The sequence below is a fragment of the Styela clava genome, chromosome 4, assembly GCF_964204865.1.
Source record: "Styela clava chromosome 4, kaStyClav1.hap1.2, whole genome shotgun sequence".
Classification (NCBI taxonomy): Eukaryota; Metazoa; Chordata; class Ascidiacea; order Stolidobranchia; family Styelidae; genus Styela; species Styela clava.
The window spans coordinates 14298939-14325896 of record NC_135253.1 but is presented as its reverse complement, the minus strand read 5'-3'; the positions used below and the strand labels follow the sequence as shown (position 1 = coordinate 14325896).

The window sequence follows — 26958 nt, the reverse complement described above, 5'->3', positions numbered from 1 at the left end:
GTGCACTTTCCACAATAAAAGCTGTCGTCAAATATTATACCAGCACTTTAATTGTTTTGAGTACCTTTCTCCACCAAGTTCATTGCCATTCGTCAATTTTATAGCTATTATTACCTCAGCAAATTTTAGACCTCAATGATGTGCCTCAACAAAATACTAGTTGAAAATCACTGCCCTATAGCAATGGTATGTTTTAATATTATTTTGTATCTCAGACTGACAGAGGTTCTTGTTCATCTTCCATAATTGATCATGATTTTACAACGGATTTGGATGCCATCGGATTGTCCCAATTTGCTCAAGAATTTTATATGGGAGCTCTGGCAGAAGAATCTGATATAATTAACTTGATTGGAGGGTCTGATAATAGTAGTCTGGATAACAAACTTGATCAATTCAATGGAAACGATTCACCACATATGAAAAGAAGCCAAAATTCAGAGACTTCAAGCATGTATTCTTTAGAAGGTAAATAAGTTTATCAGATTGATCTAAGTTACCAGTTCTCAACAGATGGGCCATGACCCATTGCTGGAATAATATTTTCAAATGGGCCACAAACCCAATGAAAATAGCAAGAGTTAATAAATTCAGTTTTATTTTTGTCCCTGTGGTTAAATTTTGATTGTAGTGGCTATGAATGATGATGCTATATTTGCTGCTGAGTGGTAATTTGCATTCTGATTATTTAAATAAAAGTGTTTATTTTAAGTGTTTAATTTGCATTCTGTAGGCCACAGAATTTTTGAGCAATGAAAATGGGCCACAAAAGAAAAATATTTGAGAACCACTGGTCTAAAGATATATAATTCAATAAAAATTGTAGTTATAGAGTATCTAAATCTGTGGCTGTATTTTAGAACTATATTTCAACCTCAATCTAAAAATCATCTTGATATTGCGAAGCTCCAGTCACGGTATTTTTCTTTTTTAAGATTTGTCGGAGCAGCGTAGTGAAACAGGGAGTCAAGCCAGTTGTGATATTGATAAACAGATTTTCAAGCAATCAGTCGTTTCAATGAAATCTACAAAACATATCCCACAATCTAGAGAGACAAACAATGTTGGTACTGGGATGATGAAGAAACAGGTAGGATTCTTTGATTTCAGTGTTTCTGTGTTAACTGTTAATTTTACAAGATGTTTATAGGCCATTTGCAGATTTTTTTAGACTCCAAAGTTATTCTTGAGATCATTTTAATAAATTGTTGTTATGCTTTTTTTTGACCCATTGCTCTTGAATTTGCAATAGTTAAAATGTCTTCTAGAATGCAGTATTTTTCTCATTTTATTTCCATTTTGTCTGGATCCATTGTTTTACTCCAAATTTTGTTTCATGTTGTTTAGAAAACTGATTGTTTCAGTCTGATCACTGGAAAACTAAGCAGTTCAGAACTGTATTATTTATGAGATTCTGCTTTTTTTTTTTTTATTTCACATTTGGAACCAATTCTGCAAGTAAAGATAAACACATACACTTGCTATCACACACCCGATTACCCTGCACAGAATCGCACATTCAAATACCATGAGCGATAATTATGTGCGGGAGGATTCTTGGACTGCTTTGTACTTGTCGTAATTGCTAGTCTGTTACCATTTCCACCACCATTAAGTCCTGCATCTGAAACAATTAACTAGTTAACTATTCCCGACATGGGTTGGCAACCAGACAAGAGACCATACTTTGTCGTATAATCAGGCTGTATTTTTATATTTCCCTTCCCTATCGTAAATAGGTGAATCATATCGTTATATCATATGAAGCAATTTTTTTCTTATTATTTTTGTGTTAATTCAGGTTTCCTAGTGATTAAATGTCTATGCTATTGACACATCATTTCTTGGTATTTCGAAAATTCGCTTTAGAAATTTTGCTTGAGATTTAATTTTTGTAATCCTATTATTTATTACTTTATAGGGCAAGAAAAAGTTTGTTGTCACAACAGCAGAAGCAGGAACACAAACTGAAGGAAGAGATGAAGCAGAAAAAGCAAAAGAAGCTGTTGCCAGATTACAAGAACGTTTGGAGGCAAGAAATCCCTTCTTTATTGCTAGTCAATTCATTGATCCACCCATTGTAATCGTAGTAATGTTTTATATTGTCTTCTATGTATAAGTATTATCAATTAAAACACAGTGCTAAAAGTTACTCAATCCCACACATACAGTTATTTGTATCAGATACATGGACTTGATGGTGCAGGGAGCTGTAACCGACCAGCGGAATCGCGAACCATACTATGGCGGCGAGGAGTCCAGCAATCCTCTTGCACATCATTTTTCCTCAGTGCGCAGAGTAAACAGACCACTAAGCACGTTGCGCCACACAGCCGAGCTATAACAATAGTCCAATGTCTAAAATGGATTGGTTGAATCTAATGTATCACAAAATTTCAGGCATTAAGAAGAGCCAATTTTAAAGCTAATCCAAACCAAGTTCTACCTTGCAAATTGTAACTGTCAAAAGATTGAGTTAAAATATTAAACCATTCTACATTAATTCATTTTTCTCTGCATAAATTTAGGAAATGCAAGACAGTTTAACAAAGTTAAAAATAACATCTCAAACCCGTGAAGAGTCTCTTTTGAAGCAAATGGAAGAGGTGACAGAAAGAGAAAAGATCGCTCTGCAAGAAAAACAAAATATGAAGCAATATGCCGATTCTGAGCTGGCGAAAGTATCAAGCCTGAAAAAGCAATCGCAAGATAAAGTACAAGCAGCTGAATCGAGGGCTGAACAGGTGAAATTGAATTAAAAGTAATACACTATACCAGGTATTCACATTCACACATTTCAATTTTGTAAACAGTGTCAGATTTTTAAGACAATTCGCTCAAAGCAAATTCACTCACACTCACTCAGAAACAAGGGCAATGATCTTTGAGTGAAGTTACAGACAACCACTAAAGTTTCAAAAGCTACTTACTGGTGTCATAAAGACTAAGTTTTTACAAATTTCCTCTTCATTAAACAGTAATCCAACCGAGATGAAACATTAGTCTGTGATTTCTTGTGAATCAAAGGATTCAAAGCATATTTATGAGGTGTCTTCCATTTGATTTCGAACTATGCCCTTATGTTGATTAAAGAGATCTACTGAATTTCAGGAATTCAGCTTACCACAATACCAGACCCCCCTAGGAGACCTCAGCATCTCTTATATATATGCTATTCTATCTTCTTTTTCTTTTCATAATACAACATTCTACCCTTATTACTGAGCCTTGAATGTTCAATAAAATTTCCATTTCAAATTTTCAAATTCGTTCAGAAAAAAAAATTTATGTGAAAAGAAATTAAAATTTAAATATAAAGTAAAACTACAGCAAAGACCAGCTTTTTTACAGTTTTTAATTCAATTTATCTGTGTTCTTTAAAAGATAATACAAGGTAATAATTGTGGAATTTTCATTTTTTATATGTCTTGAATACTTAACAGTCTCAAGCAAAAGAACGTGAAGCTCAAATGAATCTTTCAAGATTGATGGAAGGAATGCAAAAAGATCGTGAGGATCATATGAAAGAAATTTTGAAGCTTCGTCAACGAGTTGAAAATCAAGAGAAAGGTGACACTGACTCAAAACAAAGAGCCATAAAAGCGGAGGTTGGATGATATTTACTTTTATAATATTGTCATTATTTTTTTGAGTAAATAATATATTTAAATTTCTGTTCCTATTTCTGCTGCAACCAATATTGCATTTTGTAGAAATCCAATTGTCCATCTCTCAGGAACAGCTAATTCAAAAATATGTGTCCGCCTAAAAATCAATCAATACAAATTAGATGGAAAATTAATCAGTTCAAGTTAGATATATCTCGATTTCACCTTACCTGGACATACATGCACAGCATTGTCTTTAACTTTATTTTTTGAATCTGTGTTTGTGAAGCATTGATACACTTCTATGGTGCAGCTTCTGTGTATCGCTACTCCACAGTGGTGTTGATTTCATTCTGAGAAACGCTCTGCTTTGCTGGGAAAATAAAAACAGCTAGTTAGTAACCTACTGGTAAAAAACTGCCAATGCAGCAAGAATGCTCCAGCAGTTGGGACAACCCTGATCTAATTCATGTTTTTCATCTTGTTATAAAGATGTGAATACCCATGTATACAAGTTATTAAATTTCCTCTGAATTTCACCCATAATTTTTTCTCTCTACTTCTTCCTTCAGGTTGACTTGATGAAAACAAAAGAAGCTTATCATGTCACTGCACACATGCAAGTGAAATCACATTGTGAACATGCTGTCAGAGAATTTGATATTGAAATTTCGAGACTTGCCGTCACAATGCCAGAACATATCTTGCAACACTTCAGATTGGCTCAGAAACAATGGGCAGCGAATGCAATCACTTGCGGAAAAACTATCGAGACCTTGAAGGTAATTGTATAGTTTTACAATTTCAATTTTTATATTTTTTTAAATAAAGTTGGCAACTCAGTCTTGTGGGGTTGATAGTCCAATACAGGTTAACTTGACAGATTGAAATTTTATTTTGAACAATTCCAATTAAAAGTCCCCAAACTTGCAATTTTCCGCTAATAAATTTGATTATATGGAGTCTTATACCTGATTACTAAATGATTGTTGGATATATTTTATACTATGTTAATATATCATAGGAAGCAATGAAGAGCATTTGGCATTAGATTCACAAATACTTATTTGAGTGATGATGACCATCCTAATTTTTTTTTCACATTTGCCATCCTTCAATGGTGACTTCATTAAATGTATCCAGTAAGGGATTTCTGTATGAGATCGAGATTATCCAACATGGAAACATCAATCTGGCGATCAATTTATTTCCTATATATTTTTGCCACTTATTCCTGTTATACTTTTGTTTTACAGGCAGCTTATACAAGTATTATAGATCAAATAACTGCAGGACGTTGTTTATCTGAATTACCACCTGTACCTGATCTAAAACCACCTGCTCCTTGTCCAACTCCTCGGCAACTAATGATGCAGTTACATCGAAACAACTTGGGTAAGTTATTGAACACTGAATGTAGATTGTTTTGCTGAATTTGCTGTCTGGGTTTATCTTGTTGTTGGGAAATTTTGCAACTCTTAGGCCTCTTAGCCTCTTAAGCTACCCCATATATACTTAGTAATTGGACATTTGTGTCCTATTTTGAAGCATTGCCCTCTTGTTTTTGAAAGTTTAATCAGTTTGGAAGAAGCTTTCCGTGGTTTGAGTTGCACCAAGCACTTTTGAATCGCTTTATGGACTTTTTTAACTCATAGTACAGTAGTTGTACCTGTGTTCCATTTTGTTGTGTCATTGTCTTGGCCATTAAAAATGTCATCACATATTATCGGAAGCGAATAAGTGGCTAAAAATATTCATACACTATACAGACTCATAACCAGACAAGACACAGTAGTTCGCCTCACCATATACTACTAGGATATCCTCTCCTTTGAGTTAATAAATAAAATACTATCATAACCCATTAATAGATGATGATTAAATGTTAGCGATATACCAGGCACCAAATTTTTGCAATGAAACTGAATTGTGACATGAATTAGGAAATAATATTAAAGTTACGATTTTGTATTCAGCAAATGCAGCAAACAAAACCAATGGCGCTGTCAATGCTAGTGTAGATGGTCAATCCGCTACTGGATTTACAACAATTCCCGCTAAAAATGGTGCTAAAAAGTAAGAATTTATTTATATTTAAACTCTTTAATACACTTTTTGTTTTGCTAGAGAATTTAACAAAATACTTACTCTGATGTTCTAACTGAAATATCTATTACTGTATATCTATCCTGACCCGAAACATAGCATGAATCTTACCTCACTTTAACACTTGTCAAGTGTGTTCAGTCTGCTAAAAATTTGACATGGAGCAAGTGGGACACCGCAGAGTCATTTGAAAAGTCTAATAAAATGAACAGATCGAGACCCAGTAATTTAAAATAAAATGTATATTTTTCCATGAATCTGCCACTTTTGAAATAACTGTTGTTGTTTATGAAACTTCTATGAGTTATCATTCCCTTCACACAACTTGATGTAAAGTAGTAGCAAACAAAATTAGTTACCCCCATATCGGTACACATACTTCTGAAGCGCCAGATCAGTACTTCCGTAGTATATGTATATTGCACCTTCAGTTTTAGCCACTATCAAACCATTTCAGCAAGCTACCTGCACAGTTTTAAATTTGTGTTTATTTTAATTTACCCAAACATAGATTATTAAGTCACTATTTCCCTTCAATGCATTTTATTGAACCGTTATTTGTTTCAACCTTCACAGCAAACCTGTTGGCATAGTATCTGTCAGTGCGAACAGTCCATCTCCAATGTCTTCATCATCTTCCAAGAATTCATCAATCCAATCCCAATCTGCTTCACGTTCTCCAGTAAGTCTTGTTTATTTATTGTAAATACATCTATTATAATCATCAATTATAGTTTGTTTGTTCACTTCGAAATGTTTTCATTTTTTATGATTTATTCAAGTCTTTTGCTTACAAGCAAGAACTGAGCTTCAATTTCAATTGTTTTTCAGGCTGCGATGACACCAATTGGTTTGGAAATGACAAAAGCTCCAAAAAGAAACAATTTTCAAACTCTGCTTGAAAAGTTATCCAACAACATCCCCCAACTGACAAAGTAGGCATAATTTTTTTTTTTAAATAATTTGCTAAAAGCATAACCACGTACACTCACTCAAAAGTAAAGGAAACTGACTCATAATTAAACAAAGTGAATCACAGTCACTATAATGCCGAGAGAACTGGCGCGATGTACTAGAATTTCCCAGTGTTCCCCAACTGGGGAAGAATTCTCCCTCAGTGAGAAAAATTTTCTTTTTTTTTGGGAATAATTCATTATGCATTTGTACATTTAATTGAATTGATTTCAAATTTATATATTATATTTCTTTATTCACTGCAGGGAACAGATAGAACGCTATGCTCAAAAAATTCGTGCTGATAACAAAGGATTGACTGGATTTTATTATGAAGAAATTGAACAGAAAATCAAAATGATGGCTGGAGTAAGCAACATTGGACAGCCGGTGAGAATTTAGTTGAAAACAAATGATATGGAGGAAATTCAACTTACACTTTGTTTACATCATTATGATTTTTTCTAACTGTGATTAGATGAGATGTCATATATATTTTAAATAAACATAAATTAAAATTCAGGTTCCTTTTCCACACATTCCTTTTCTACTTTATATTGTACAGGAGAGTACCTACTAGTTAACGTTCCAGACATTGATTTTATTGGTGGGATAATCCTCAACTAATGTAATGAAAAGTTACTGAGAAATTGTCTCTTCTGCAGCGTTTCCTAAGGGGGGGGGTGTAACTAGTGCCCCGCGGTGATTGCTAAGTGCACCGAAAAATTAATGCAGTTGTGTTAACAAAACTAATATATATGATTGAATATTTGAAAAGATGTGTTCAACGCAGCAGTCACACACCTCCCTCAAATAAATAAGTGTAAACATTATGACATTATGTTATTTTGTTGTTTACCAACTTTAAAAAGCATAAATTACACAATAACAATCATAAAATTTAAAGGCAATAATCATTTTTTCTTGTAACTGCACCCTGATAATTTGGCGTCATATGAACAAAAAGTTTGGGAACCTTTATTCTAAGATGTTCAACTCAAATTTATCTTATGGTATACCTCTTGTCTGGTTATAAGGCATCATAGTCGTTCCAGATGCATGGGCAATACAAGAATCAGTTGCGCAATTTTGAGAGATTTTTTTGTTTTATAAAGTAATTGAATCATCATCTACTTGTGCATAATCTGCTTATGAGCTATCGATAAAATACTGGAGACAATTCCATGACGCTGACAAGTCATATTCGTGTTATTTTTTCTGTTTAGTACATTAATACAAGTTTCATTTATCCTTATTTATGTACTTATTATTTCATAGGCATCATCATCTCAATCACATTCTTCTCCATCATTGGCCATGTGGAATATGTCATCTTTACCATTGGGTTACAAAAGAGAGGTACGATTTTTAATCACAACTTATTATTAAAAGATTCGTCTTCTAACTTTCTTCCTCTAGCAAAGCAAGATAGTAGTAGTGTTTTACATTCTTTATATTTTTATGTTTTCTGTTTGATTACATTCTTTCTTGTTTCGTCTGAAGAAGTTAGACTGCCATCTCGTGAAAACTTATAAATATACTTGTTATTTTGTGAAAGAAATGAAGGTATAGGTATTTTCTGCTTTGCTTGAGACATTAGACTTTGACTCATAGAGGCTCATAATGAAATTCATGAAGCTGATGTAGAAGTAGGATAGGATTTACATATTTATCCCGGGGAATAGGAAACCCGTTAAGATGACCTAATCATAAGGTGAGCCACGTCTGATTACCAGTCCATGTCAGGATGTGATTAGTTGGCCGGGTATTTGTTTAAAGCTACATGAACTTGATGTTGGAGTAAACCGTAACCGACCAGTGGTTACGTGAACTACCTTATGGCGGACGAGGAGTCTAGCAATCCTCTCGCACATATTTATGTCCCACAGGATGCGAACCTGTGAACCCATGTAGAATAATCAGAGGTGCTGTGGCAAGAGTATTTCTAACGCTTAGCACGATGCGTCATACCGCCGAGTAGATTATGACAAATTTTTTCCCATATTGTTGTTTGAGATTGAAGTCCCATTTAGTGCATATATGCTTTTCATCATTTAAGATCAATCTTTTTTAGGATTTCGAGACTTTGGATATTGAAGAAGAAGAGTCAATGTGTCCCATATGTTGTGATCCACTGAAAGATGGAAAAGTTTCAACATTGGAATGTCAACACAAGTAGGGATCAATTTTGTTTTTACTGAAGGCGGCTACCATATATTACACATAATTATGTGCACCTAGATTGAAGGGTTAGGGTTCTGCCACCATGCAAAATGCTGATTACCATACGACACTGTTCATCACAACCACACACTTTTGATGGTTTTCATTTTATTTATTGTTGAGAATTACAACCAATTAAATTGAATTACTAGTGTTCATTTATGTTTCACAGTGGCGAACACCGTGTTTTGTGGTATTATAAATAAACAATAGTTACCGGTATATCTACATCAAATCATAAAACTGTTTAGCGTGTTGAATGTGGTAAACTGAAGTTCAAATTTTTTTCTTCACTAACAATTTTCCTCCTGTATTTATGTGTTGATATGGTGACCGTACATTTGAACCCATGTACATTTGAACCCATGCGTATATCCACGGGTTCAATCTATATGCGGGTGCTAAAACCCATGGGTTAGGGTTAGTATAGGTTTAACTATCCGTGAAACAAAAAAAATTCCATAGGTGCAATAGCATACAGGTGCAATTGTCATGGGTTTAAATGTACGTGGGTTCAAATGTAATGGAACCGTTGATATAACATTTTGTGGAAAATTGAAACAAACTGGACTTCGAAACTTATTTTGTCTAGTCAATACTTATGTCTGATGGGGCATATTCTTAAAATTTAAAAATTGTTACAAAACTTGAAAAATGAAAGATTTGTTTCGGTAGGGTTGGTGTGATATTACTGCATAAGTAGCTTGGTTCCATTTAAACATTACTTAATTACCTGATTCTAGCCATACCGATTGAAGCAAAAGATTTCAAAGGTGTCGTCTGAGAGCCATTGTTTGATACAAGTCACTAAACCTTGAGTCAGCTCAAGTCACAGGCCACTGAGTCAAGTTCGAGTCCCAGCAAATTCATAGAGTCAATTTCGCTATTCCAAAGACTCCTTAATTATCTTTCAAGTCCAAAGTTAGGTCTCTGTGGCAATCATACAAGTTCGAGTTGAGAATTTTGCTGAGATTACTTGAGTCACGTCGAGTTGTCGAAAAAGGTACCTAGAGTATTGACTTACTAAGTGGACTCCCCCCAGCGCTATTTAAGAGCTAGGTAACAAATTTCTAATTTAAATGCTTTTAGGTTTCATCATGACTGTATCAACAAGTGGATGAAGAAACAGCGTACATGCCCCAACTGTCGCAAATTCATGGCTGACACAACTGAGTTTCCAGCTTTAGGCCAAAACGGTGTTCAGGTACCACCTGGATTGCTTCCTGGCTAAGGAAACATGACGAATTTCATGTTTCGAACATTTTTCTTGGAGAAATTTGATTTGTAAATAGTTGAAAAAATATCATGATTTTGGGCTTAAAACAGTGATCAGGCACCTCCCGGATTGCTTCCTGGCTAAAGAATTATGGCAAATTCCATAATTTGAAAATTTCTCATGAAAAAACTGGATCTGTAAATAGCTGAAGCCATATCATGATTAAATATTGTCAACAAATTTAAAGTCGAACTACAATTATAAACTTTTGATTGAAGTGTGAAGACTTTTAAGTTTTTGTAAATGTAGCCATATGTTTTACTAATTCTGTGCCATTATTGTTTTCATTTCACCATATTTCTCCTGAATGCTTAAAATGCGTTCTTAGTTACCTACTTACTAGTACTACTACTAGTTCAAATTGCAAATTCTCAGCAAGAGCTTCTGATGTCTAAGAGATGCAACGCAAATCAAATTTGATTTCAGAAGTCTTTAAAATAAGATAAATATTTTTTTTCATGACATTTTTGTTTTATTGAAATAGTAATAGTACCAATTACCTATGAATAGCCTGTTTGAATTGTCAAAACAGTCTGAATTAATTGTATTTTATATTCGCACTCTTTGCTCAGAGTTGATATATAAACCATTTCCTGTTCATGAATATTGATAATATTAAACACCATTCCCGATAGAATTCAATAATGTGACTCGATAGAAGCATAATTTTACTCACATTTTGATCCAAATTAAGTAATTTAGTGACACATAATTTATTTTATTATATTTAGGTTTGGACATTATCACATATTTTTTTGGTGGTTCCATTCCTTAAATTACATTACATTTCTGCTATGATGTGAATGATAAGCAGGTTCGGCAGTCTCTACATTTTATTCAACAAAAATATATATTCTTCACAATAGCATTGTACAAATCTCACTGATTGAAAAAATAACATGCCTAATTTTATTCCGTATATATAACACTTATGATATATTCTATCATGTTTTTAACATTTTGCATGAATAATTATTTTTCCACTAATCTCAATAATGTCCTTATAATTCAATTTAAGCCCTTGTACTTTGAGATAGCGATCTCATGGCTTGAAATTATTGCACTTGAAATTGCTATATATATAGGTATATATAATCAAACATTATAAGGACAGGATCAACAAACTTGACTTGAACACCTATTTTATCTTCAGTACCTCTGTCTGGTAAGGTACATTCTCGAAATTTGAAAATTGTCAAGACATTTGGAAACTTGGAAAATGAAAAAGATTTTTCGATAAGATTGCTGGAAAAGATCCTTATAATGAATGATTTGATTGTTAACAATTGCAGTCCCCTTCATACCAGTCCGTTTCAGTTGCCAAATTGCCTGTTAGATACCTACCTATTGTACTGTTAAGATTCCAGCGTAATCATGATTGAAAATCAGTTGTATAATAGAGCTCAAGTATTAGAAAGTATTATGATGAAACAATGGGTTTTTCCTTTTACAAACACCCACAACTTAACTTTCAAATTGAGGTTTTTAAAATCTCAGGATTATCATATTTCATCACTTCAGAATCAAGTGTTATTTATTGTTCGACAACACTGAGTTGTGAAATTACCTGTTGCTATGCTGTATTTTGTTTTGTTTTTAATATAAGTGATAACCACAAGTACTTAGATGTTCCTGAAGAAAGGAAAAGCTGAATCAATAGTAATTTTAAAAGAAATAAGAAATTCCAGTTCTTTGTCTAAATTATATTTATAAGTTTCAATCAGCCATCAGGGGATAAGAGGGACTTCTATCGTGTTTGTTCTAATTTGATGATGATGGAATATTATTGAAATTAGTCTAAACAACTAACTATAACATCTTGGACAATTTTTATCACATATACATGTCAGTTAAGCTTTTCATAATTATGTTTCTCCTTCACCTCCAGTAGTGAACAACTGAAATAACATTACAATACGATTATGGCTTTTTCATTATGGTGATATATATGTATTTAAACCCTAAACCTTTGTTTATAGTTGTTACTTTCCCACCTTCACTAATTCAATTTTACTTTACGTATTCTCAAACAAGAATTGCCTTTAGGATTACTTTCCAAGTTTTTTCAAGTTAATGATGTTTGAATATAAATACATTGAATTCATTCTCCTGGTTTCAGATATTAATTTCAAACTCATTTTGGTAGATTTTAATAAGATTTGTGTAAGATCCCAATAGGGCAAGGAGTACAATGACCTGCATGCTAATGAAGCTTGTGGTTTGTTTTACGTCCGTCTCTGTACTTGATTTTTGATTTGAAAGATTTGCTCTCAATTTCAATGTCTTTCCGATTTATGGGTATTTGAACTGATATAGAATATTGTTGTTTTCGTTTGGTTGTGAAAATCGTGTAAATAAACAGTAATTTCAAAAAGTGCGGTTCAATATATTTATTACTAGAGAGAAGTTGTGTTCACGCATGGATGAATTGTTGAGCAGCCTTCTCTGCATTGACATTTTTATTTGTCAAATGATACAAAAATAATCAATTGCTAAATCATGAATTCAGACATATTGAAAGACAACAGTGCCTCTTTGGTATATACAATATCACTTGTTTAACGTGATCTCAATTAGTTTAATGCAATGAAGATATTCTTATAGAATTCAGTTCCTAACCTTACTAAAATCGCGGAGATCGCATGCCAATGTAACACCAAGAAAACTTTTGTAGAATATATGACAATTGGGGGAATTGAACCAAAGATCGTTGTTCGTCGGGCGATAAAGCTATCTCATTTGTTTTCCTCTTTTCTGGCCTGATTACACAAGCGTGTGTACATGTTTTGCCTCTTGGGAAATAGTGAGGAGTCTCATACCCTGCTTTCTGAACAGTGGGATATCCCAAATTTTCAAGTCCAAAGAAAGGCACATTTGTAATGCTAGTATTGATAGAGACGCACTCCTTCCCTGTCGTAAGGCTGTCCTGTTTAAATATATGTGGATCACGACCCCATGTGCGGGTGTCAGGCTGAATAAAAATGTGGGAATTAGGTATATTATACTAAAAACTAAAACATCATGGGATCGGCAATGGGAATCTTTGACAGTATAAAACTCCGGTATGTTTTCATTACGTAAGTTATACAGCGAACTACGGCAGAGAATACGTCATTGTAAACCATGCCCGTCTGACGACAAATCGCATATTTTGGCGATTTTTTAAACCCTGATGAGGGGTTATGGAATTGCGAGTTAGTAGGGACTCATTGCACGAATTATGGATGTACGCATTGGCGTAGTAAATATTTTCTATGAACTCATTCAAAAACAAAATTCCTGGATATGAATGTAACGCACGACGAATATTTTTGACGTCAAATCGAGTCCTAATTGCTCATCATTTTCAGGCGATTTGTTTTGGTCTTCATTCCGTCTCCTATTCATTTCTCGATCATGATCGTATGCTGCCCAATTCTGATCTATTATTGGTTGCTCGTAAACAAGTATTATCCGTAGCTGGACCCCTTTCTCAGAAGTGAGTTCCAACTAATGATTGATCGAAAGATATCCTCGGAAAACAGTGATATATATTGCTTCAATCGGTTCAACTTTCTTAGCTAATTTTCGTGACAAATTCTTACATTCCGCCCCCCAAATATGGCATCTAAAATCGACAGGAATGCACAAGAATTGTCTAATTGCACATTTACAAGATGTAACAATCGCTTGTCAAAAATCGTGGTTCACACACCACTCAAAACACCCCATATAGGGTTGTACCCTAATTTCATAGTTCATAACTAAAATGCCCCACATATTTGTGCCGCGAATGACCAAAAATGTAAGCGGACTTGATGCAAAAAACATCCGTTTTAGCGCTAATTCGTTTTGCTATATAAACGAGATATTTCATACTGGTTGCCAACAAAAGCAACTCAAAGTATCAATGGAATCTTCATTAGTTTGTGGATTACTTATATTTTTGGCGATAGTCGTCACGGAATGCTCGTCCGCGAAGTTGCCGAACTACAATGACGATGCACGAGGTGAGTAACGTGAACAGACTACCGTTACTATAGAATTGTCTAACTAGTAACTAACATAATTCTGTGTTGTCCTGTCGCATACATTGACATGAAACATTGTTGCTTGGTAGGATACTTACACTTAGTACCAAACCCATTCACCTAATTTTTTTGCGATCAAGTAATAATATTAATAGCTGAAAAAACTTTTCAGCGTCAATTTAGGCAACTGTATTTTGAAATTATATCAATATGTACACATATGTAATTTGCAGACAAATCTACATCTTGTTCAAGGATGTTTGACTTCGGAACCCAGGGAAGCTGCTTCAAATATGTTGGTGACAAACTACTAACAAAAGTAGACGCGGAACGATACTGCGAGAGAAACTTCCACAATGGCAGGCTAGCTCACCTACAGACGGATGAAAAATATCGGTCAGTGATGAAACATTTTTATCGTGTTTTTCGCCAAGAACGAAAAACTTACGACAGTACACCGACGGCATGGATTGACGGGGTTTGGATACCAGGAACAAAATCAATTTTATACAGTGACCTATCTGTCGATTCCGCCTCTAACTGGATGCCCAAAACCAAAGTTTCTGGAAATGATGTTATTACCTGGCCAACAAACAGATTTGGATACGACGCAATTTGCGTTGCTGTGTCTCTGTGGCAAAGGGAGATGTTAGGCCTAGGTGTCAAAGAAATATCAGGAATGTACAATGTATATTGCAATAAACTGTATCGTACTCACCCCCTCTGTGAAGTTACAATGTAATGGAGACTCTTGTCGTCTCATTTAAAATATAACAGTGACTGTATATATATTTTATTGTTTATGCATGATTGAACTGCCGTTCACTAAACACTATTCGACTAGAAACAAACTGGGAACAATTCGCTGCTGGTCAGCTGGAAAACAGACTTTTTCGATTTTATATTTTTTTTTTATATTTTATGCATTTGACAGTAAGTAATGTCACATATTTTTGTTGACGATAAAAAATTACTAGGTGTCATTATCTATCATTGCTAGCTACCTTCATGTTGAATGAGGTGTCAATATATTCCTTTGAATCAGTGGGAATGTTTACTTGCTAGACGGGGCAGGGTGTTTGGAAGTGTCGCTAGTTTCAAAAGGCTAGTTCTTACTTTCAGCAAGCTTCGAAACGATATCTATATTTTACAAATACGTTGTTTTCACTAGGTAATTGCGTTTTGTTGATGCACCCAGTAGGCTACTTTTATTAGATGTATGTCAACATTATCAATTAACCAATCAAGCTTGGTTGTACTTGTATCATTTGCTGCAAATCGGTAATGGTGTTGTCGTGGTTAGACTAACAATTGATGGATGAACCTATCTTAAAATAGTATTCGTATTTGACATCATAAGAAACGGATAGTCCTCCTCGAAAACATTTATATTACGCACGCAAATATGTCGTTCACAATCGGACCGCATTAAGTAGGATAAAAACGTTGGCGTGGAGTGTAGCAATCCCCTCGCTCATAATTATCCTCTACTACGCTCTACGTGATCGAAGGAAAGTGTATTCCCAGCGCTTAGGACGATGCGCCAACCGCTGTAAAATTGAAAAAAAATTGAAAAAAAAAAAAAAAAAAAAATTAAAAAAAAAATTAAAATTAAAAAAAAAAAAAATTAAAAAAAAAAAAATTGGATAAAAAGAAAATAAAAAGGTTGACAACGATGGTCCGCCTCGTGGCCCATCGTTGTCACGCGTTTTTATTTTTGGAAAATTTGATGCTGCTTGGGACCAACGTTGTCAGGCTTAATCCTACACGCACAAATGTGTTTCCTGGGTTTCTAACTCACTACTGATTTTCATGAGCAATATCCAATAAATTCAACATGAAAATGTTCTATAAATTCTCCCTGCTACAGGTTCAACCACAAGCAATATATTTATAATAATGATAAGAGAATATAGAATTGGATACGAAAATTTGTTTTTACGTGTAGAAGGTAATTTAATTGGAAAATGCTGCTTAACTGCTCAGACACTCGTGCGATGCCGGTACGGTACCGTCTGACCGTACCGGTACCCATGCAATCACTCGTGAAAGAATGGGAGATACGGATAGTCTCGTAGAATATAGTCTACTGAAACACTCTCTGCGCCTGCCCCATACCGTACAGCCGTAACGTACCGATCCAGACAAATGATAAATCGCCCGTGCTCAACCATTTATTTCAATCCATACCTCGACTCACTATATTCTACTAGGATCGAGGTATGGATTGAAATAAATGGTTGAGCACGGGCGATTTATCATTTGTCTGGATCGGTACGTTACGGCTGTACGGTATGGGGCAGGCGCAGAGAGTGTTTCAGTAGTCTATATTCTACGAGACTATCCGTATCTCCCATTCTTTCATGAGTGATTGTATGGCTACCGGTACGGTCAGACGCAAAGCGACTATAACCGACTACCGGTATTTGATAAGACGGTACGGTACCGGCATCGCGAGTGTCCAGACAACTGGGTAGTTAAGCAGCATTCTCCAATTAAATTACCTTATACACGTAAAAACAAATTTTCCGAATCTTCGTATTCAATTCTATATTCTCTTATCATTATTATAAATATATTACTTCTTGTTGAACTTGTAGCATGGAGAATTTATAGAACATTTTCATATTGAATATTGCTCAAGAAAATCAGTAGTGAGTTTGAAACCCAGGGAACACATTTGTGCGCGTAGGATTATGCCTGACAACGTTGGTCCCAAGCAAAAGCAAATTTTCTAAAAATAAAAACGCGTGACGACGATGGGCCACGAGGCGGACCATCGTTGCCAACCTTTTTCTTTTCATTCAATTTTTTTTTTTTTAATTTTTTTTATATTTTAATTTTTTTTTTTTGTTTTTTTTTTCATTTTTATTTATTTATTTTTTTTTAAATTATTTTTATGTTTTTTTACAACAATTTTTTTATTTTCGGTTTTTTATTTTATTTTTATTTTACGCATGACAACGATGGGCCACCATAGAGTACAGACAACTATAATATGGACCAAACGGGATTGCAAAAACGATCATAAGACTGTTTTGGTCCGTTAAAGTTTAAACTGAACCTTGCAAACAGCTTATATTGCCTCCCTACAGACTAGCCTGTTACACAAACCATTGTCATTCCTTTTTTCAATTTTATTTTTCACATCAGCAAGACAACAATCCACAATACAGATTGGCAAGGTCACATGTTACATTAATTAATTAGCAAAATATATCATCTATAATATTTACAAATCTACACATGAATAGTACTTGTAAAGCAACTACACGTTCAAAAAATTAATAAACTTTCAATTGAGTGTAAAATCACAATGTTTTTTCTTTCAAACTTAAATTACACAAAAATTTCAATGTAAGACATTTTTATCATCAATTGTCGATTCGCATTTAATACTTGCTTCTGGTCCGTCCACTTTTACTCGGACCGTGGGGACGAGGTGCCTCAAGTCCCCTAGGGGCTGCTGCAGCTGCTGGAGTCTTTATGACCCTCTTCTTAGTTGGCCTGAAACGTAAATGCAGACATAACGATGGAAGAAAGTTAAATTAAAGAGTAAGGGAATATAGCAAATCAAAATTTAGTATACTAGTCGGATTGAGAAATGTGAATTCCACAATAGCTTATTTAAATCAGGCCCACAGCTGCTTGCGCTGATTCCTTACCGTTCGTAGGTTTGCATGCGCCAGAGATTTGTTTTTATTTTGTTAATCTTCATATTTCGGAACACTAATTTCGAATGGGTGAATTTGAGGTATATTGGGTTCGTTTTGCACATTATATTCAGGTGTTAATAATGTGTGATGAATAACGGAAGCGGTTCCCAAACATTTTGCTCCTGCGGCGCCAAATCAGGTCAGGGGTGAGATCCAGAATTTTATCTACTTTCAAGTAAATAGAGTCTGATTTTGGAATCTGATGAAATTTTTATCAAACCGAACAAACATATGTATGTAATAAACACTGATCGCAAAATTATTATAAAACTTACTCTGCAGGAGCAGGACCCAGCCCTTTACTTTCATGTTTAGCTCGACCAACAGCGTTTTTACTTCTCCCATAATCCATGTTATAAGTACTTGTTTTATGTTTCCAATCTCGGTCGAAATCATGCTCATCCTCTGCATAAAGAAAATTTTATTATAACAATAAACATGGTCAAAAGTGTTTGGTTTCGGTGTGGAAAAAAATAAAAAATAGATTAACATTAGATTTCAGTTTGAAAAGAAACATTCATTTGTAATTAATGAAATGTATGAAAAGACATATCCCTGTTCCAAGACCCCAGAAAGTAGACGTAACTACCAGGGTTAAAATCATTTTGCTTTTAGCCCTACACATACGGTACCTCAAGTCAAGTCAGCCGAATAAGTTCCAATATAGGGAGAGACTGTATAATCTCAACTATAGTATACTCTCAAGTTCTGCAGCCAAGTATACTACTGCCTTTTTGAGCTGCATATGTCTCTATTTGATATATGCAGGAATTATCACCAATATTGAATGTTTATTATGAAAATTCAGTTTAATGAACCTGATTCAGTTTATACCAGAATTATAAACAAAGTATAGCAAATCAGTGATACAACCTGAATGAGTGGATAACTAATATCGCACAATTCACTATATATAAAATACCACTCACTCACTCACCTTCTCCCATGTGAAAATAGTTCTTTTCTTCTTCGAGTGCTCCTCCCTTCTTAATGTTTCGTCTCCTTTCAATAACTTTTCCTCTCTCACCAAGGTGATGGCCGATTGACATTTTTTCTATCCCAGATTCACTGTCACGAAGAGTTCTTCTGGTTTCTTTTATCTAAATTATAATCAAAATCAATCTACATGTAAAGCGTGACTAGTAACTTCTTATTCAATATACCTCCATCTTTGTAATTTGCCAAAGAAGTAATCAATATTGGGTATATATAGCGTAGAGATATTGTGTTTTTGGTATCGATATAGCTAGGCCTGTATTAATATACTACCCATGTTGAGTACAAACATGCCGACTTCAATTAGGATTAAAAAGCTGTTCACCCAACCTGGCCAGGTGCACGTCTTGTAGATGTTGATGCTTGATAATATTTTGGTTCAGATTTCCCATCATTTCTGTAACTCATCACATGAGATGATGTAAAACTGTGAACATTAGGGTCACCAGAATCCTGAAATGAATAAATTACCATTGTATTTATCAATAACAGCATATTGAATATATCATGTTGATAGATAGATTTCGGTTGTGTTGAAACTTCTGAGATAAATACTTTAATTTCAAATACAAGAAAATTGATTTATCAACAGAAACATCCTGATGTACAAGATTTACCATAATAGTCAACTTTGGGCTAACAAATGGCTGGAGACTATATAGCTTTATCTTAGGTTGCTTCCCATCAATCAATCAAGTACGGGACAACCCATTAATTTGGCAAATCCCGGGTTAGCAGGTGTGAATGTCTTGGTGCCCTAGCCCCTAAAGCACTATTCGTGTGTACTGTGTATCATTGCCTCAAACGTAGCGACAATATAAAAAGAAATAATTTAACCACTTACAACGTTAACCTGCATGTCAGCCATACGTTTGTGCATTTCCGACATCATGTTGTTCATAGAATGGAAAATTCCACCAAATGGATCAACTTGACGGTCTTGATTATCACTGAAAGTATTTTATTAATAAACTCAAGTCAACATTCTGAAGCAAAAAATTCTTTAATAGATAGTGAGATGATATATTTTGCATACCGATCCTTGCTTTGGTGTCTTCCCTTTCTTTCATCCTTTCTTCCATCAGATATCGCCATGAATGGATCTGGAAATCTTCCCATGGAATCGAAAATATCCCTGTGAGAATTGTACCCACTGTAAAAACGACATAAAAATAGTTGTGAATAAGACTGATGTTAAAACCACATAAAACTTTCATTTTCACACTCATTTGCCTTATACTTATTCAAGAGCATTCAAGAAAATTTAAATTAAATTTATTCTGAAGAGTTTCGAATATGAATTTCAATAGCTGGAATTTTTATTTTAGCTAGGTGTGTCATTATTGGTATGAAATCATTATCATTCATGGTAAAATACAGCATATGTCATAATTTTGTTTTATAATAATATGTTAGAACAGAGAAATGCAAAGTTTACAAATTCAGAATTTTTTTTTTTGCAAAGGGCATTCCCATTTTCTATGATAGTATCCAATTTAAGGGTGGCTGACATTGTTGAGCCAGACACGAATAAAAATATTTTTCTTCATAATTCCTAGATTAGATATTTCAAATAAAGTTTAAAACAGAAATCGAAATTTTGTATGTCATTGTAACAATCTCACAACTTTCTACAAGTGCAGGGGACTGGACAAAATGATTTGACAAGGCTGCATGCAGCCCACGGTCTGTAGTTTGCTGATCCCCATGTTAGAACATTCCAAATGTAATACAATCATTGAAGAATTATAAAATACACAACAATTCGAATATGTTCAACAATTGAATATTTGTACAAAAATAATTTCTGATTAGTCCTTTACCTGAAAAAAGGATCATCTTCGAATTCTCTCATTAGCGATCTGCCGAACATGTTGATAACTGGGACGTGTTATAGCTCCCGAGGGAACGATATGCTTAGGAAAACCACTAGAAACTAAAGGTTTCTGCAAAAATAATAATAAAAAATTTAGAAATGAATTATGATTGACTGAAAGAAATATAAAGAACTTGAAATTAATAAGCATCAAACAATTTTCAGGTAAAACTAATATTTGACAGCAAAGATTTTGGTCTTCATATTGAAGCTTTTATGGATTTGTATGTCTCATGATTGTGAGTGTATTTTATTCATTTCTAACATAACTGCCAGAGTGAAGTGCAAGAAATTTGTGAATACATGAGCCATGACAATGGCTTTCGATGTGAATTTTCAAATTTTGGAAATTTTCCCCACTATCAATATGACCAACATAATATTTTGAGGGTAACAGGTTCAAAGACTATACAACAGCTCAATTTCCTTTGTATAAATGCTATCATTAAGAAATGGAGTTTCCAAAATCATTGGGATTCCTTCAAAACGTGAATCTCTCATAACTCTTTCAAATCCTTTTAACCCAATTGTTCCCTTTCCAATATTTTCATGCCGATCTTTATGACAACCAGATGGCCCTTTGGAATCATTAAGATGAAAAGCTTTGACATATTGTAAGCCAATTATTGTCTCCAACCCTTCTGTAAAAATATTATAACCCTCGTCTGTAGATAGATCATAACCAGCTGCATGAGCATGGCAAGTGTCGATACAGACTCCCACTCTATCTTTGTTTTCGATCATTTCGATAATATCCCTCAGTTCCTGAAATTTGCCACCCACTGTGTTTCCTTGGCAACTCATATTTTCTAGTAAAGTTATTACAAATTTAGTTAGCTTTGTTGATTGCCTCTGCAATATAAGATAAGCAAGTTTCTACTGAAATTTTTCCAAGGGTTGAGCCGGGATGGAAATTAAAATAAACCAATCCAAGTTCCTCACATCTTTTTAGTTCTTCAACAAGCATTCCCCAGCTTTTTTGCCTCACATCATCTTTGGCAGACCCACAATTCATCAAATATGACCCATGTGGTACAATATGATTAGGAGCATATCCATATTTTTGACAGGTCTCTCGAAAACGCTTTGCATGTGCAGTTACTAACGGCTTCATTTTCCATTGCTGTTGATTGTGTGTGAATAAACCAAAAGCTCTAGCTCCAAATTTTTCTGCCTCTTCTGGTGCTTTCCATAATCCACCTGATATTGATGTATGACAACCAATAATCATGTTGGAACTGTATTTAGATTCTTTGCCTTTGCTTTCTGTTTTGATAGTTTCTTCAGTATCAATTTGATTCGAACTGTTAAAAAATTCAGATTTCTCCTTTTCCGAGACCTTTTTCACAATCTTAGGTTTTGAATACGATTCTTTTTTGATTAATTTTTTCTTTCTGGGTGATGGCCCATTCTTACATGCCTCACCAGCGTCATTGTTTATTTTCTCATTATAACTTGGTTGTTGTTTCTCTGCAAGACGAGAGCTTCTTCTTGACATGGTATATTTCAACACACGAAAGGTAGAGAAATTTAAAATTGAGTGAGATTTTGTGCTAGAAAACAATTGGCTTATATGTGCATACATTAAATCTCGTATGAAAAAAGAGACTGAATTTTTCAATTATTGGTATTGAAAGAGCTTGCCAGTGAATAGAGACAATCCATTTATTTTCTTTGTAACTTTTTCATTTTAAATACAAGTTTAAATATATGATATATTGAGGTTACAGAATTACAGATATATTTTTATTTTTGAGAATTGAAATACAAATTCCATAATGTTAAATAATCTCCTACGATACAGCGATAGAAGAAGTAAACTCGCACAATACGGTATGTTCATAATTAAAGTATGAATTGTCAGATCATATTTTCAATGAATATAAAAGTTTAATTTCTTCGGCATCAGATAAAGTCATTGGTGTTTCTATTATCATAGGAACATTAGCAAATCTGGAATCATTTATTATTCTACGAAAACCATCTAAACCAATTGTGCCCCGACCAATATTCTCATGTCTGTCACTATGACAACCACACAATCCTTTTGAATCATTTAAATGTAAGGCTTTGACATACCTAATTCCTATTATGTTTTCCAAATCATTCATCAAATTATTATAACCTTCTTGTTTTGAAAGATCATAACCAGTGGCATGCGCATGGCATGTATCAATGCAAACACCTATCCTAGATTTGTCATTAACTAATGAGATAATATCACTTAGTTCTTTCAAGTTACCACCAATTGTGTTGCCTTGGCAACACATGTTCTCCAGTAAAATCACAGAATACTTTGTACATTTATGTGCTTTGTTAATAGCATCTGCTATATAAGATATGCAAGTCTGGACAGAAATTTTGCCCAGTGTTGATCCAGGATGAAAATTAAAAAATAGAAGATCCAATTCCTCTGTTCTCTTCAGCTCTTCTACCAACAAATCATGGCTCTTTTGGCGTATTTCGTCACTGGGAGATCCACAATTCATAAGATAAGATCCATGAGGAATGATATGTTCAGGAGAGTAGCCATATTCGATACAAGCTAATTTGAAACGCTCAACTTCATTTGCGTCTAGAGGTTTGATCTTCCACTGACGTTGATTGCGTAAAAATAAAGCAAATGCTTTAGCTCCTATCTGTGAAGCTTCTTTTGCAGCCTTCCAAAGACCACCTGAAATGGATGTTTGAGCACCTATGTATAATGTAGATATACTATTATCGAACAATTTATTTTGTGAAAAATCTCCCGTTATCTTATCATTCAATTTCTGTGATTTGCTTGTTGTTGCCTTAACTGATTTTTGCTTTCTCTTACTTCCAGTCTTTTTTGATATCCTTGCATTCTGTGATCGTAATCGCATCATTATTTTTAAAATATTTTATAATTTTTTTGAAACTGAAGTATAGTAAACTATCATTAAAATTCTTTATAACTAACAATGGCCAGATTTCCAGCAAATTTCAACTAGTTTCAATTCAAGTGTCATAAACTCAACCCTAGAGGCGCAGTTCTTACCACTTCATGGCAGCTCCTGCCACGAACGTACCACGCCGTCTCCTGCCATGGTTTTATGGCGCTATTACCGGTATATTTACAAATTTATGTACCATATTTTAGTTTATCATGCGAAATTATATCTACTTAAACTCTAACCCTAACCCCAAATCCATCCAAACTGTATCCATAACAAAAACATTCCAACTCACCAAATATTTATCACCATCAGCAGATTAGGGGCAGCCCTGCTATTACAGCCGACCTGCCGTGGTTACGGCAGTAAAATTGGTGGTATTCGATTTGCTGCCGTAACCACGGCAGCTCGCTATTGGTTTGTGGCAGCTAAAAAGTCAGTCGCCGTGGGTTTGGTCTTAGTGGCCGTGGTTTGGAAATCCCGCCATGGTTTTGCGGCAGCTGTAGACGCCACAAAATACTTGAAACTGCACTTTCAACCCTACGGCGCTTAGCCGAATTGACAATATTCTTACGAAATGATAATTTTTTAGAAAATGACATTTTTACTGGGTTCCACAACGTCTGTGTTACAGATACGAATATAAACATAAAGCAGCAGAGGTGTACCGTAATATCCAATTATTGTCGGCCATAGGTCATGATAATGTGCCGTTATTGAAATTCCTTAGAATAAAAAATTGTAACATATATTAGATTCAATCAATCAATCAAGATCACTTCATCAGATTATAAGATAAACGTGTTTTTTTAACTCAGATGGTCAATATACACTTTGTCAACTGTATTGCGGTACCAATATGGATTCAATATTTTTGTCCATTGCCTATTTGCCGTTACGAAAGTTACGTATTGGATTCATGTAAAGCGTGTCACGACGATAATGTAGATTGCGTAGAAACAGCACCAGAGTGAGACGGATTTATCGTTTCGTCAACCAAAAAACAAGCATTGCAACAATAAAAAAAAATGTATACGAAATACAAAAGTTATTCGCAGGGACGTTCATTTGAGGGGCTGTAAAATTGGCGTGGTTTTCTGTAATGAATGTACCTGTTGTTAGTGAGTTCGATGCAAAAGAGAATCCGTTCTTAAATGTTTTAATCCAACCAACGGTTATAAATTATGATATATACACCTTTTTTTAGTACAAAATTTTATTTTTTGCCAAATTTAAATCCATTACATGACGCACGCGCACGTATTGGTCGTGAATGCGAATGTACGACTCTTTCGTTGTTTGTTTTCTGAATGTGGTGGTAGTGTATAATGGCTATTGATATACCGGTATATAACTAACTAATGTCCTAACTAAAATGACTATGTCACCACTAAATCACTTATGTCGCTACTAAAATGTCCAAGTACCACTACTGGGCGCCACAGCCTTTTGTTAGTATTGACATAAAATAGCATTAGTGTGCATAATGTGCATTTTAATAGAGAGATGGCCATTTTGGTATGGACGTATTTATTTTATGGAAAACATAATCATTTTAGTAGGAACATAGTCTGATAGTGGCACACCGGTATGTGAAGGCCATGTTATACCGGTAACTACCTGAATGTGTGCTATTAGTGGACGTCACGGCGACAGGTTTTGTGCCGTAGTACAAAATTCTGGTGTCTGGGTGTTGTTGCACATTCAGACATTCGTCTGCAATCATTTACGGTACCGTACCTAATCTCTGAATCTCGCACTCTCAATTAAATTATATTTATAGGCCCAGGAACAGAGGGATGTTAGACCATATACAGATATAAGACTGTAAGATGTTACAGTGTTAAGGTACCGTACCGGTACCGTTATCGATGGTTAGGCACTAATCAAAGGCAGAAGAGAAAAAATTATTTCCACCAACTGACAAACAAGAGTCTTGTTGTCCAGAAGTCAACATTCAGACAATAGTCTATATAGCCTAATATCATAAAACAAACTTTAGATATTAATGAATCTGAAGACAGTAGACTATGGCCAGTCTGGATTTCATGGCCTTTTTGAACGAGAAATCGGGCGTGCAATCAGAAATTCCCGCGTGCAAATAAGAATTCCTGGCCTGCAATTATAGCTCACGACGTGCAAAACAACTGCACTCGCGTGCAACTGACTTTGACATCAGATACCTCTCAATACATCCGCGTAAAATTACCGGTATCGGATAAAAAATACGTTGAATCAGAGAAAAAATGGACGTTTGACCTATGACCCCAAACATTATTTCTACAGTTTGTCGCTAATTTTGAGAGTGTTTGTGCGACTTTGGATACCGGTACTGTTCAGTACATCCGCGTAAAATTATTGGATAAAAAATACGTTGAACCAGAGCAAAATGGACATACTTTGTCATTAATTTTGGTAGTGTTTTTACGTAGAATTAATGGATAAAAAATACGTCAAATTAGAGCAAAATGGACGTTTGACCTTTGACCCCAAACATTATTTTCATACTTTGTCACTAATTTTGGGAGTGTTTGAGCAACTTTAGATACCGGTACTGTTCAGTACATTCGTGTAAAATTATTGTATAAAAAATACGCTGAATCAGAGCCGTACTTGGCCATTGGTGCGGAGGCGGTGTTTTCGTCCATAACTATTCTCACGGGATTCCTATTTCCTATCATTCAACACGATATGGACCTTTCCCCGAGCATCGACTTCCTTGTTTACTTCGTGACATTGGCCAATCAGCAAGATGCAAAAAAGGACGTAACAATGAGAGGAATTTTTCGCGGGTCAAAGGTTGGGGAAAGGTCCATGGTCTTTTTGCTTCGCAATATTTCGATCAGACCAAATCTTGCAAGCTGGTATTTGTCGACAATTGTGGAGTTATAATATTTTGGCATATTTATATTACAGGATTATTGATTTTAAAACCATTTAAACCGATTTACATTGGTGAGCAATTGCAAATTTTCGGCGTGCAAAATTGATTTCGCTTGCGTGCATTTTTGCAGAGCGCTAGCGCCCTCGGGCGTGCACCTGCCATGGAATCCAGTCTGGGACTATGGTACCGTATCGTAGTTGCTTTTAACATCTTTTCAATACTTCATTATGATAACTTAGACTACTTTAAATTTGGAATAACTCCAGAACTACGAAATAAATTGTGATTAGATAATATTGATGAACTATAAAATGAATAAAGTTAGTACCGGTACGATAGATATTCAATGGATGCATTAATGTTTATGTAATGACATATTTGTAAAACTTCTTAA

At 34.7% G+C, this 26958-nt stretch overlaps 5 protein-coding genes across 5 annotated transcripts in view; 2 read left to right on the top strand and 3 right to left on the bottom strand.

The window, feature by feature from the left end:
- LOC120327250 (uncharacterized) overlaps positions 1-12541 on the top strand; it is a 76182-nt gene extending 63641 nt beyond the window's left edge. The window contains exons 26-39 of the mRNA XM_039393709.2: positions 216-468; positions 936-1090; positions 1922-2032; positions 2529-2744; positions 3444-3608; positions 4181-4390; positions 4865-5003; positions 5585-5684; positions 6291-6396; positions 6546-6649; positions 6935-7058; positions 7947-8027; positions 8743-8843; positions 9981-12541. Coding sequence (XP_039249643.2) covers positions 216-468; positions 936-1090; positions 1922-2032; positions 2529-2744; positions 3444-3608; positions 4181-4390; positions 4865-5003; positions 5585-5684; positions 6291-6396; positions 6546-6649; positions 6935-7058; positions 7947-8027; positions 8743-8843; positions 9981-10122 — 2007 coding nt within the window. The 3' untranslated portion in view covers positions 10123-12541. The remainder of the gene's footprint in view (positions 1-215; positions 469-935; positions 1091-1921; positions 2033-2528; positions 2745-3443; positions 3609-4180; positions 4391-4864; positions 5004-5584; positions 5685-6290; positions 6397-6545; positions 6650-6934; positions 7059-7946; positions 8028-8742; positions 8844-9980) is intronic.
- Positions 12542-13915: 1374 nt separating this feature from the next.
- Positions 13916-15222, top strand: LOC120326523 (uncharacterized). Its single transcript, XM_039392845.2, has 2 exons — positions 13916-14156; positions 14411-15222. The coding sequence occupies exons 1-2, from the start codon at positions 13916-13918 to the stop codon at positions 14917-14919; spliced, it is 750 nt and encodes a 249-aa protein (XP_039248779.2). The 3' UTR covers positions 14920-15222.
- A 2077-nt stretch (positions 15223-17299) lies between these two features.
- On the bottom strand, positions 17300-20836 carry LOC120326735 (myeloid leukemia factor 1-like). Its single transcript, XM_078111611.1, has 7 exons — positions 20713-20836; positions 19926-20042; positions 19734-19839; positions 19220-19342; positions 18831-18993; positions 18169-18298; positions 17300-17684 (listed from the first exon to the last, which is right to left on the bottom strand). Exons 1-7 carry the CDS (start codon positions 20760-20762, stop codon positions 17570-17572), a joined length of 804 nt encoding a protein of 267 aa, XP_077967737.1. The 5' UTR covers positions 20763-20836; the 3' UTR covers positions 17300-17569.
- A 328-nt stretch (positions 20837-21164) lies between these two features.
- Positions 21165-21569, bottom strand: LOC120326733 (apurinic-apyrimidinic endonuclease-like). Its single transcript, XM_078111637.1, has one exon. It carries the CDS (start codon positions 21567-21569, stop codon positions 21165-21167), a length of 405 nt encoding a protein of 134 aa, XP_077967763.1.
- Positions 21570-21757: 188 nt separating this feature from the next.
- Positions 21758-24233, bottom strand: LOC120326734 (putative endonuclease 4). The gene has a single exon (XM_039393072.2). It carries the CDS (start codon positions 23630-23632, stop codon positions 22631-22633), a length of 1002 nt encoding a protein of 333 aa, XP_039249006.2. The 5' UTR covers positions 23633-24233; the 3' UTR covers positions 21758-22630.
- Between the last annotated feature and the right edge of the window lie 2725 nt (positions 24234-26958).

Coding starts and splice junctions, on each gene's coding strand:
- LOC120326735 (XM_078111611.1), bottom strand. CDS start 20,762: ATGTTCGGCAGATCGCTAATGAGAGAATTCGAAGATGATCCTTTTTTC. Junction 18,994..19,219: donor CAAGACGTGCACCTGGCCAG/GTTGGGTGAACA, acceptor ATTATAATTTAG/ATAAAAGAAACCAGAAGAAC. Junction 18,299..18,830: donor CTATTTTCACATGGGAGAAG/GTGAGTGAGTGA, acceptor TTCTTTATGCAG/AGGATGAGCATGATTTCGAC.
- LOC120326523 (XM_039392845.2), top strand. CDS start 13,916: ATGCCCCACATATTTGTGCCGCGAATGACCAAAAATGTAAGCGGACTT. Junction 14,157..14,410: donor CTACAATGACGATGCACGAG/GTGAGTAACGTG, acceptor TGTAATTTGCAG/ACAAATCTACATCTTGTTCA.
- LOC120326733 (XM_078111637.1), bottom strand. CDS start 21,569: ATGAGTTGCCAAGGAAACACAGTGGGTGGCAAATTTCAGGAACTGAGG.
- LOC120326734 (XM_039393072.2), bottom strand. CDS start 23,632: ATGATGCGATTACGATCACAGAATGCAAGGATATCAAAAAAGACTGGA.